This window comes from Tachypleus tridentatus, chromosome 4, assembly GCF_004210375.1.
Source record: "Tachypleus tridentatus isolate NWPU-2018 chromosome 4, ASM421037v1, whole genome shotgun sequence".
NCBI lineage: Eukaryota > Metazoa > Arthropoda > Merostomata > Xiphosura > Limulidae > Tachypleus > Tachypleus tridentatus.
The window spans coordinates 120,481,769-120,495,171 of record NC_134828.1 but is presented as its reverse complement, the minus strand read 5'-3'; the positions used below and the strand labels follow the sequence as shown (position 1 = coordinate 120,495,171).

Genomic DNA, 13,403 nt, shown 5'->3' with positions numbered 1-13,403 from the left:
ATGTTTAGCGCGACTGGGATGCGAACCTGCGACACTCGGATTACAAGTCGCACGCCTTTACACGCTCGGCCATGCCGGGCCTATTTCTTACATATAACAACTAGTCATATTTTCAGTGTTTTATTATTAATCACATATACCAGCCAGTAATATTTTTGTTTGTTTATTTCTTACATTAAGAAACCAGTAATATTATTATATTTAGTTTTTCTTTGATTTTTATGGATTTTTTACATACAACAACAGTAACATTTTTTATGTTTTTTATTATTTTTGTATGAAACACCCAATAACATTTTCTATTTTTCATTTCTTACATATACCAGCCAGTAACATTTTCTGTTTTTTTATTTTTTATATATAATAACCAGCAACATTTGTGTTCTTTTTTATTTCTCATGTAGAATATCAGTGATATTTTCCATATAACAACTGGAAACATATTTATGTTTTTTTTTAATTCTTACACAAAACAACTAGTAACATTTGTATTTTTTATATCTTAAATATAACATCGAGTAAGGTTTTTCTGGTTTTGCTTTCTTACTTATTACAACCAGTAACATATGTTTGTTTTTTATTTCTTAAGTTAAGCATCCAATAACATAATTTTCCTCTAAGTTTAAAATCTAAAGTTATTGATAATATTACAAATATAAGTCGTTTGTTCTCACTGTATGTTATGTAATCTGTTCATTTCCCAAGAGGTTGAAGCGGTGTAAAAACGAAAGCAACTCTTGCTTCATGATTGTTTTTTAAATCTTGAAATGGTAAATTTACCAGATTTGATGTCGACCGTTCATCAAAGCTCGGACGTTCGTATTTTTAAGGTTAGTGAACGGAACGAATGATGTTTTATTTATTGTATTCGCGGCATGTCCTTTGGTATTTCTGTTATGCAACTTTCAAGAAACTTCTAAAGCGGCATGATTGTCATAATATATGAAATCATGTAACACGAAAGAAAACCAATCTTTTATAAGGGAGGAGTGTTGTAACTTACAGTTACATCTTAGAAACACCTTCCAACATGATCGCTAAGTACTTTAGCTAATTCATAGAAAACTAATCAGTTTGACGACTAAACGAAATAGCACAAATTCTTTCAAGCAACTTCCAGGTCACTAAGATGGTTTCAGATGGTTATAAATTAAAGCGTGAGCTACACAAATTGACATGTTGTTCTCTATAAAAACCCACCATAAAGAAATTCGATGAAATAAATACCTCTATCAATCACTACATGAGCTACACTATATCACCAAACTTGTTAAGAATAATTGATTTCTCCCTATAATTACCTCAGAAGGACTCCCCATCCATCCACAGCAGTATGTCTGGGGATTTATACTGTTAGAAAACGGATGGATAGAGCACAGATGTGTAGCTTTGTACTTAATAAAAACCAACAATGCCAGAAGTAGGCCCACAGACTTTGGTAAGAACGGTATACGTTAGTGACACTAGTTTTAAGAATTATGACGTGGTAAGCACGTGGCATGCTATAGATGATCTATCAAATATGTTGTAGTTTTTTTTACAGAAGTTCGATGCTATTTCTATTTTTTTAAAGAAAAATTCGTTACTGATTATATACTTACCAAAACCCGGTTCACGAAATTAAGTTCCTTAATTTGGTGTTTGTAAAAATGGCTCCAGCGACTTAGAAAAAACACCAGTTAATAAAACATATTAATTACATTAAAGAGGATAGCTATACATTATTAGCTTATTAACTCTCTACCTTCACCATTACCAACAAATATGTTCAGTACGATACAAAAATTGTAAAACTATCCGCTACTAAAGTATGAGAAGAGGGCCAAAATAGATATGTTTTAATAGGCAAATAGAAATCGGTAAAGATATTCAACAAATGAAAAAGTGGGTAATACATCTGTTAAGTCAAGATGTAAAATTAACTTTTGTCAAATATTATTTAGGTATAAATAGCTTTGTAATCTTACATTTATTGTCTGCAAGGAAATGGACTTACATATAATATTTGATTTCAAGATATATTTCATAATATCATATATAGTTTTAATGTACAATACATTTCAAACTTGCATTTATCTAATTACATTATTGTGTTGCAAGTTTATTTAAATAAAAATGCACTAATCATGGAATATGATTCTTTATACATAAAACTCTAGTAAAGAATGATTTTAGGGTTTAACGTAAACCATAAACTGGATTTATTTTTACTAAACTTTCCATCAGTCATCTTTACATGTCTTAATTAACAGGTCTTTTTGAGAACAGTACCAAGTGTAAAACCAAAGCACCCCATAACTATTAACTGGGTTTCAAGTCCAAGCACCACACTTAACAAAGTATATCTGAGTGTTATGAGACATTTATTCACCTGATGGTTGTTCTTTACCCTAGTTTTAATAGGAGTCATTGCTTTACATAATGATTGTCATATACCCTAATACCACTATGAGTCTTTGCTTCACATTATTGTTGTCTTTCCTCCAATTCCAACGTTTAAAACTCGGCTCAAGAAAAAATAACTTATTAACACTGAATGTCCATGTAATTATATTACATGGTTTGAACTAGCTTAAGTCATCCAAACAGATGTGAAGATGTGTTAATGATATCAGATCACATATATATAATGTGGTTCTATTTTTTTCTGGATCATACAGCAATCAACGGAATTCAACCATCATAAGATCCGCACGTGTACGTTATTTATAATATTGATAAAATCAATAGAAGTAGCATCGGAAATAAATACTAAAACCTGAAATAATATGTAACGAATCCAAAACGAAATAATAACTATTATGTTACGAATCCAAAACGTAATAATAACTATTATGTTACGAATCCAAAACGTAATAATAACTATTATGTTACGAATCCAAAACGTAATAATAACTATTATGTTACGAATCCAAAACGTATACACGTATGTTTTACAGTTAAAATTGGTCCATTAATTTCATATAATGTACAATGAAGTTATTCAAAAATGTTATTGTTTTAAGCAACTGGAAAGTTTTGCTCTGTAGAACTTTAGTTCCAAACCGGTTTCCCAACAAATATCAGACAGTGTATTTCAAGATAATTGGTATGGGTATTAAAATGTTATTAAAAGAAAGTAGAGAACAACGTTTCGACCTTGGTAGGTCATATTCATGTTAAAAAAGAAAGAATTTGCAATTGAGCGTTGCCGGACGAGAGTATAAACGTGTACGGGATTGTAAAAATCGTTGCAGTTACATTGTTAATTAGTATAGGTTTGTATGCTTGTTCTATGAATTTCGTGCAAAGCTACATGAGGGCTATCTGCGCTAGCCGTCTCTAATTTACCCGTGTAAGACTAGATGGAAGGCAGCTAGTCATCACCACCCACTACCAACTTTTGAGCTACTCTTTCACCAACAAACAGTAGGATTGATAGTCACATTATAAAGCCCTCACGACTAAAAGGGCGAGCATGTTTGGTATAAGGGGGATTTGAACCCGCGACCCTCAGAGTAGGAGTCGAGCGCCTTAACTACCTGACCATTCCGGGCGATTAGCATAGATATAAAGTTGTTCCTTTATATTAGTTTAATTTTGATTTTAGTTGTTGTATAAGTAGGGCTTCTTTAATTTTGCGTTTGTTTATATTTATTTCCCTACTTAGTATGTGTGTTTTCTTATGTTACGTTATATTTATTTGATTTGTAATGTTCTAAAACGTACAGTTGTGTTTTTTTTATGTTCTTTGAATATGGGTTCCATTTTTCGTCTTGTTTCTCCGATACAGAAGTCGTGGCAGTTGTTACATTGTATTTTATAATGTTGATGTTGTGTTTGACAGCGTAGTTTTTTACATAATAAGGACCCTAGTTTTGTACCTCGTTTTTGAATACATTTAGTGTTTACTGGAATGTTGTGTTTTGTTATAAGTATTTTACAAATGTTGGTTATTTTTTCGCTGATGTCGGGAACATATGGTATACAGCAGTATAACGGTTTTGTAGTTTGTTGTATCTTGGGATTTATTGTTGTTTGTTTGTTGTTCTCGGTGTGTGCGTATAATTTTTCCCACGGTTTTTTGAGGAAATTTGTTGATGTTGATGAAGTGTTGTTTTATTTTGTTGGTTTCATCGTTAATTTTATCGGATGAACATAGTTTTGTGGCTGTGTTTGTTTTTGTGTTTGTTGCATGTTCCTTTCAAAGCATTTTGTTAACAGTTTTAACACGGTTTAAAGTAAATGTAAAAAACTCTTCTTTTATTGTGAACTGCAGTAATAAATAAAATGTAGTGGTGATTGAGACACTAGTCATATGTATGCAAAAACTATCCACACTGCTACCTAGCGGTAACACATTGCTTCCCAACCATTACACAGTGCTACCTAATGAAAAAATCAACATACAAACATTTTGATACCCAACCGTTACACATTGCTACCCAAACATCACACACTTCTACCTAACCATTACGCACTTCACATTGGTGTGCAACTACTACTACTGATATTTAACCCCAAATACTAAAAGATATTTGTTAAGTATTAGATGTAAGAGTAATATAGTATGAGAAGTCAATAATGATTTAGACACCATGCGTCGCTTTAATACAGAAAACCTTATTTTACTTTATTCTGTAATGGGTTTTTATAAAAATAATGAATGTAATCTATGAATTATTAGAAGCGATGTATTATTTTTGTGGTCATTGTAGTTGATATAACCTTAAAATTATAAATGTAGTGGTCAGTAGCACATAAGATCTTTGAATACAATAATTAGTTTACTGGAGAGTCCAACACGTATCTGCATTTCCTGATAGCTCGGATACACTGTTTTGATTTTGTGTGTATGTTTTGTTTTGCTTTCTTTTGTCAGTGTTCCAAGAGAGGAATCAGTGACTTCGTGGAGATCAAAGGTGGATTCGGTCTTGATCCAGAGTTTATGATGACAGCAACTGATTTGTGCGGAACTTTGTCTACACCAAGTAGGTTTATAACCTAATATGAAGTAGGAAAATATTAAGTAAATTTTTTTACATAAAATGTATTCATAGAATACGTTTTATAATAATATAAATAATGATTTACTGATAGGTCGAAATCATGAAAGCTTATATTTGTATCAACTGATAATGAAGTTAAACCTAATTTATTATCATTGTGCTGAGAGTGTTCTTCATTAAATATAAATTATTCTAATTATTTTAATCAGGTGACTAAATATCGTCAACGAAATACAAGTTATACTTTATCTTTCATGAAATGTATATTTTACTATTGTTGTGCACTGTCTAAAATCTGCTATATATTGAAAAACAGATAAGTGTCCTATGACGCATAGGTTATGTGATCACAGCTACACGTATAATACCACACTTAATGTTGTAAATATATTTAATAAAAACACACTACAGACATTGAAACTGATTACTGTCGAAACATTTTTAACAATTGGGTTATATTAAATTGAGTTATTATTGAGTTTTAAACTATATTTTGTCACTTTGGTGTGTTAGTAAAAATGTTTTTATTTATAAATAAAAGAACGAAAACCTACGTTATTAAAATAGGAATTAATCTAAGAGCTGAAGAAAAGAGATAACTATTATTAACATAACTATTAAAATAATTATTATTAAAATAACTATTATTAAAATAACTATTATAAAATAACTATTAAAATAACTATTATTAAAACAACTATTGTTCTTTAATATTTTTTCTGTGCACTAGACGCGTCTCATTATTTTTTTTTTGTATCTAATGCTAAAATAATTGGTTTGTAAAGTATTTTACGCACGTTGAAAGTACGTAGCCTAAGCAGTGAAGTGAATTATAGATCTGGAAAATTCCTAACTACGGACCGCCATGGCCAGGTGGGTTAAGGCGTTTGACTCGTAATCTGCGAGTAGCGGGTTCGAATCCTCGTCACACCAAACATGCTCGCCTTTTCAGTTGTGAGAACGTTATAATGTGACGGTCAATCCCACTCTTCGTTGGTAAAAGAGTAGCCAAAGAGTTGACGATGGGTGGTGATGACTAGCTGCCTTCCCTCTTGTCTTACACTGCAAAATTAGGGACAGCTAGCGCACATAACCCTCGTGTAGCTTTGCGCAAATTTAAAAAACAAACAAACAATTCCTAACTTATTGTTAAGGACCAACGTACGAGATTAATATTGTACTATTTTTCAACATTTCAGAAAGTGGAGTTGAATGTTTAGTCATTTCATTTTTATTTGTGATTACATTATTTTTTTAATTTCACAAAACAAGTTGAAAGCTTACATATTGTATTATCTTCACCTACAAACACAATTATGGTGTTTTTAAGTCTGATCAAGTTATTTATTAAGAAACATTTAAGAAACCATTCTGTGTAATCACATAAGTTAAAAACTATGCCTCCGTGTGCAACCTGGATTGTTTAAAATAAACATTTACGTTTATATATTATTTTGAAGCTTCCAACTTGGAGATTGAGAGGGTTCAAAGTGTTTAGTACACAAAACTACATCAGAGTTGACCCGGACACTTAGAGTATGATTTGAAAGAATGACGCTTGTTTAGATTTCTGAAATTCTACATTTTGTTCCACAGTCCAGAAACCAAAAACAGTTATGACGATTGGCTGCACGAATTATCTTAAAAACTAATCACATAAGTAATAGTTCACAAAAATTATCTTAAAACTGATCACATAAATAATAGTTCACAAACATTATCTTAAAATTGATCACAAAAATAATAGTTCACAAAAATTATCTTAAAAACTGATCACATAAAAAATAGTTCACAAAAATTATCTTAAAAACTGATCACATAAAAAATAGTTCACAAAAATAATCTTAAAAACTGATCACATAAAAAATAGTTCACAAATATATATGCAAAAACGGCTCGTTTGGATTGAGAAAATATTTTACATAGAAGAGCGAACAACGTTTCGACCTTCTTCGGTCATCGTCAGGTTCACAAAGAAAGAGGTAACTGACCGGAAGCTGACCACATGTTTGAAAGGGGTTGTGTAACTGAGTGTCGGAATGTAGAGGGCGGTATTAGATGTTTGAATATATAATTTTATTTATTTTATTATATTAATATAGGTATAAAGGCGTTCCTTTATATTGGTTTATTTTGGGTTTAAGTTGTTGTATAAGTAAGGCTTCTTTAATTTTGCGTTTGTTTATGTTTGTTTCTTTATTTAGTATTTGAGTGTTTTCTATGGTTATGTTGTGTTTATTTGACTTGCAGTGTTCGAAAACGTGTGAAGGTGACTTTTATGTTCTTTGAATCTGGTTTCCATTTTCTACTTGTTTCTCCAATATAGAAGTCGTGGCAGTTATCACATTGTATTTTGTAAATAATGTTGGTGTGGTGTTTGTCAGTGTAGTTTTACATAGTATAGACCTCAGTTTTGTGCCTGGTTTTGAATAAATTTGGTATTAACTGGAATGTCATATTTTGTTACTAGTTTTACCAAATGTTGGTTATTTGTTTGCTGATGTCAGGAATATATGGTATACAGCAGTATATGGTTTCGTGATTTTTTGATTCGTGAGATATATTTACTTTAGTTGGTTGATTTTGCTTTCTGTCTAGGTGGGTGCGTATAATGTTTTCTACGGTTTTTGGTGGAAACTTATTGATGTTGATGAAGTATTGTTTTATTTTGTCTAATTCATCGTTAATTTTATCTGGTGAGCATAGTTTTATGGCAGTGTTTATTTGGTTTCTTAGTATGTTGAGTTTTTGTTTTGTTTCATGTGCTGAGTCCCAAGGAATGTATAGTCCAGTATGGGTGATTTTTCGGTGGATTTCTGTTTTGAATTGTGTGTCGGTTCTTGTAATTTTGAGGTTAAGAAATGATATTTGATTGCTTTCTTCCTGTTCACATGTGAAGTTAATGTTGGGATGTATTGAGTTAATGTGATTGAAAAAATTAAGTATGTGTTCTGTAGATTTGAATCCCGCAACCGTGTCATCTACATATCTGTACCAGTATAGTGGTGGATGTAATGCTGTGTTAATTGCTTGTGTTTCAACTTGTGTCATAAAAATATTGGCTAGAACTGGTAATACTGGGTTGCCCATGCTTAGGCCATTTGTTTCTATATAGTTTTGGTTGTTGAACATGAAGTTTGTCTTTATCGTGGTGAATTCTATGAGGGTTGCTAACTGGTTACTGGGAATGTCTATAGTTGGGTTAGGGTCTCGGATATAGAGTTCTAAGGCTATCTTGCAGGCTTCAGTGGTTGGAACTTCTGTAAAGAGGGATATAACATCGAAACTGGCCATTAAGGCTTTATGATTAAGTTACATTACAAGAACTGACACACAATTCCCAACAGAAATCCACCGAAAAATCACCCATACTGGACTATACATTCCTTGGGACTCAGCACATGAAACAAAACAAAAACTCAACATACTAAGAAACCAAATAAACACAGCCATAAAACTATGCTCACCAGATAAAATTAACGATGAATTAGACAAAATAAAACAATACTTCATCAACATCAATAAGTTTCCTCCACAAACCGTAGAAAACATTATACGCACCCACCTAGACAGAAAGCAAAATCAACCAACTAAAGTAAATATATCTCACGAATCAAAAAATCACGAAACCATATACTGCTGTATACCATATATTCCTGACATCAGCAAACAAATAACCAACATTTGGTAAAAACTAGTAACAAAATATGACATTCCAGTTAATACCAAATTTATTCAAAAACCAGGCACAAAACTGAGGTCTATACTATGTAAAAAATACACTGACAAACACCACACCAACATTATTTACAAAATACAATGTGATAACTGCCACGACTTCTATATTGAGAAACAAGTAGAAAATGTAAACCAGATTCAAAGAACATAAAAAGTCACCTTCACACGTTTTCGAACACTGCAAGTCAAATAAACACAACATAACCATAGAAAACACTCAAATACTAAATAAAGAAACAAACATAAACAAACGCAAAATTAAAGAAGCCTTACTTATACAACCAATTAAACCCAAAATAAACCAATATAAAGGAACGCCTTTATACCTATATTAATATAATAAAATAAAATAAAATTGTATATTCAAACATCTAATACTGCCCTCTACATTCCGACACTCAGTTACACAACCCCTTTCAAACATGTGGTCAGTTCCGGTCAGTTACCTCTTTCTTTGTGAACCTGACGATGACCGAAGAAGGTCGAAACGTTGTTCGCTTTTCTATGTAAAATATTTTCTCAACCCAAACGAGCCGTTTTTACATATATATTTCTCTACAAGTGGGTTTTATCGACATCATTGATTAATAGGTGACAAACATTATCTTAAAAACTGATCACATAAATAATAGTTCACAAAAATCATTTTAGAACTGATCACAGAAATAATAGTTCACAAAAATTATCTTAAAACTGACCACATAAATAATAGTTCACAAAAAGTATTTTAAAAACTGATCACATAAATAATAGTTCACAAACATTATCTTAAAAACTGATCACATAAATAATGGTTCACAAAAAGATGCGCACAATTTTTGAGTAGTTGCTACTTTTCGAAAAATGCTTCGAGTATTTTACTGGAAGAAGTTAGAATATGTTATAAGACATTAACGTTCTTTAACTTGTGAGATCATGAAAACTCAGACTCTACTAATAAGCATCTATTGATGTTGATACTTTCAAGTTTTTCATTTTAACAGGCAGAACACATGTCTATATCTATATAACATTATTACCTTGTTATAGTGAGAAATGTGAATACATTGTACGTTAGCTATTGTTTTATTATTTCATGCATTTAAGCAAAAACCACTTTAAAAGCAGAAGCACAAAGGTTTGATAAACAAACTACTCAGACATTATAAAACTGGACCAACTACTACATCTGGTTGATAAAACACTACTCACATATTATAAAACTGGACCAACTACTACATCTGGTTGATAAAGAAACTACTCAGACATTATAAAACTGGACCAACTACAACATCTGGTTTAATAATATGATCATAGAGTTATTTTACTAGTGACTATGGCTTCATTTGATCATATAGTGTATCTTGCAACAAAACAGAACTGACTATTTGAATTAAGGCTATGTATTGATTATAGCGTTATGTTCCGACTCCCTTAGACCTTATGTACAACAAAGTTATGCTTTTTAGCTACATATCTAAAGTTTGAATTATCAGGTTCAAACTAATAATTTCAGTGTTATCACTTAAGGACATTGTTTGTTTTGAATTAAGCACAAAGCTACACAATGGGCTATCTGTGATCTGCCCAAAACGGGTATTGAAACCCGGGTTTTAGTGTGTAAGTCCGCAGACATACCGCTGTGCCACTGAGGGGGCCTTATGGATATACTAAAGTAAATTGTAAGATTCGCACAAGACTTTTACTTGTTTTATAAAAATTAAAGAGGAAATCCTATTTTTTATTATATTCAATCGTCAATGACCATTGACATTAGAGGATCTATAACACAGAAAGTAGGTACAGTAGTACCTGTGTAGAGAACATACTTATAAAAATAACATATACACACAGCGGTGTGTAGTACCTAATATCTGTAATAATCCAAACTATTATCGTGTTCTGTCAATCATGAATAATTGTTTCTTATGTTTGTTTTTTTACTGATGCACTATATTTGTTAATATGTTTCTATCATCCACTTCCAAGAACTCTGTGACTCACACTCACAAACTATAAGTGAAATGTTCGATTCTACGTAAATTTATGTTATGCCATATCTACTGGGTCTTGACTGTGGAGACATTAACCATTGATTTTCAGGTAAAGACGTTATTGATGTGGCTTGTAGCAGCACAGCAATACGTCTGGTATCAAGCGGGCAATATGAGAATTCAGTGACCATTAGTTTTGAAGGTTTGAACGAAGAACACCTTTCTACCCACACTCCAACTCTCATCTGTCCTTTCGAAACTATCTAAAGATAAAAAGTAGGTTTATTTATTTTTGTAATCACTCATGTCGGAATAAAAATAAGGCATGCGCAAATTGAAGTAAACGAAAATAAATCAAATTAATTTCCTGTAAACTTTAGACAATAAAAAACCAGGAGACATTAGTTTATCTGTTCGTTGTTTAACTTATGTGAGTTAATATTTCTCTGTTTGTTCAATAACTTATGGAAATTAATATTTCTCTGCTTGTTCAATAACTTATGGAAGTTAATATTTCTCTGCTTGTTCAATAACTTATGGAAGTTAATATTTCTCTGATTGTTCAGTAACTTATGGAAGTTAATATTTCTCTGATTGTTCAATAACTTATGGAAGTTAATATTTCTCTGATTGTTCAATAACTTATGGAAGTTAATATTTCTCTGTTCAATAACTTATGGAAGGTAATATTTCTCTGATTGTTCAATAACTTATGGAAGTTAATACTTCTTTGCTTGTTCAATAACTTATGGAAGTTAATATTTCTCTGCTTGTTCAATAATTTATGGAAGTTAATATTTCTCTGCTTGTTCAATAACTTGAAATAATGTAAATCTTTGTTTACTTTTGTGTTTAAAAATAATCTCGTTGAACCAAGTTTAGTGACGGAATCTTTATCTACAAGATAAAGTTAATTTTAATAACAAATATTAGCTTTATTTGTCCAATATAAAGAAAAGACTTAGAATGTGTACAAGACGTGTATGCTTTACGAATATATAATACAACAGAAGGTATGAAACACATTATATAATATTAAAATGAATATATTAAACAACAGAAGGTATGAAACACATTATATAATATTAAAATGAATATATTAAACAACAGAAGGTATGAAACACATTATATAATATTAAAATGAATATATTAAACAACAGAAGGTATGAAACACATTATATAATATTAAAATGAATATATTAAACAACAGAAGGTATGAAACACATTATATAAGATTAAAATGAATATATTATACAACAGAAGGTACGAAACACATTATATAAGATTAAAATGAATATATTATACAACAGAAGGTACGAAACACATTATATAAGATTAAAATGAATATATTATACAACAGAAGGTACGAAACACATTATATAAGATTAAAATGAATATATTATACAACAGAAGGTACGAAACACATTATATAAGATTAAAATGAATATATTATACAACAGAAGGTACGAAACACATTATATAAGATTAAAATGAATATATTATACAACAGAAGGTACGAAACACATTATATAAGATTAAAATGAATATATTATACAACAGAAGGTACGAAACACATTATATAAGATTAAAATGAATATATTATACAACAGAAGGTACGAAACACATTATATAAGATTAAAATGAATATATTATACAACAGAAGGTACGAAACACATTATATAAGATTAAAATGAATATATTATACAACAGAAGGTACGAAACACATTATATAAGATTAAAATGAATATATTATACAACAGAAGGTACGAAACACATTATATAAGATTAAAATGAATATATTATACAACAGAAGGTACAGAAACACATTATATAAGATTAAAATGAATATATTATACAACAGAAGGTACGAAACACATTATATAAGATTAAAATGAATATATTATACAACAGAAGGTACAAAACACATTATATAAGATTAAAATGAATATATTATACAACAGAAGGTACGAAACACATTATATAAGATTAAAATGAATATATTATACAACAGAAGGTACGAAACACATTATATAAGATTAAAATGAATATATTATACAACAGAAGGTACGAAACACATTATATAAAATTAAAATGAATATATTATACAACAGAAGGTATGAAACAATTTATATAAGATTAAAATGAATATATTATACAACAGAAGGTATGAAACACATATATAAGATTAAAATGAATATATTATACAACAGAAGGTATGAAACACATTATATAAGATTAAAATGAATATATTATAAAACAGAAGGTAAGAAACACATTATATAAGATTAACATGAATATATTATACAACAGAAGGTATGAAACACATTATATAAGATTAAAATGAATATATTATACAATTGAAGGTATGAAACACATTATATAAGATTAAAATGAATATATTATACAACAGAAGGTATGAAACACATTATATAAGATTAAAATGAATATATTATACAACAGAACGTATGAAACACATTATATAAGATTAAAATGAATATTTTAATACAACAGAAGGTATGAAACACATTATATAACATTAAAATGAATATATTACACAACAGAAGGTATGAAACACATTATATAAGATTAAAATGAATATATAATACAACAGAAGGTATGAAACACATTATATAAGATTAAAATGAATATATTATACAACAGAAGGTATGTTATGTAAGATTAAAATAGCAACATTTATTTTAGT

The 13,403-nt window shown here is 30.0% G+C and overlaps 1 protein-coding gene across 1 annotated transcript in view; it reads left to right on the top strand.

Moving 5' to 3' along the window:
• Positions 1-13,403, top strand: part of LOC143249956 (corticotropin-releasing factor-binding protein-like) — a 150,629-nt gene that overhangs the window by 105,136 nt on the left and 32,090 nt on the right. The window contains exons 6-7 of the mRNA XM_076500591.1: positions 4,862-4,970; positions 10,809-10,975. Coding sequence (XP_076356706.1) covers positions 4,862-4,970; positions 10,809-10,966 — 267 coding nt within the window. The 3' untranslated portion in view covers positions 10,967-10,975. The remainder of the gene's footprint in view (positions 1-4,861; positions 4,971-10,808; positions 10,976-13,403) is intronic.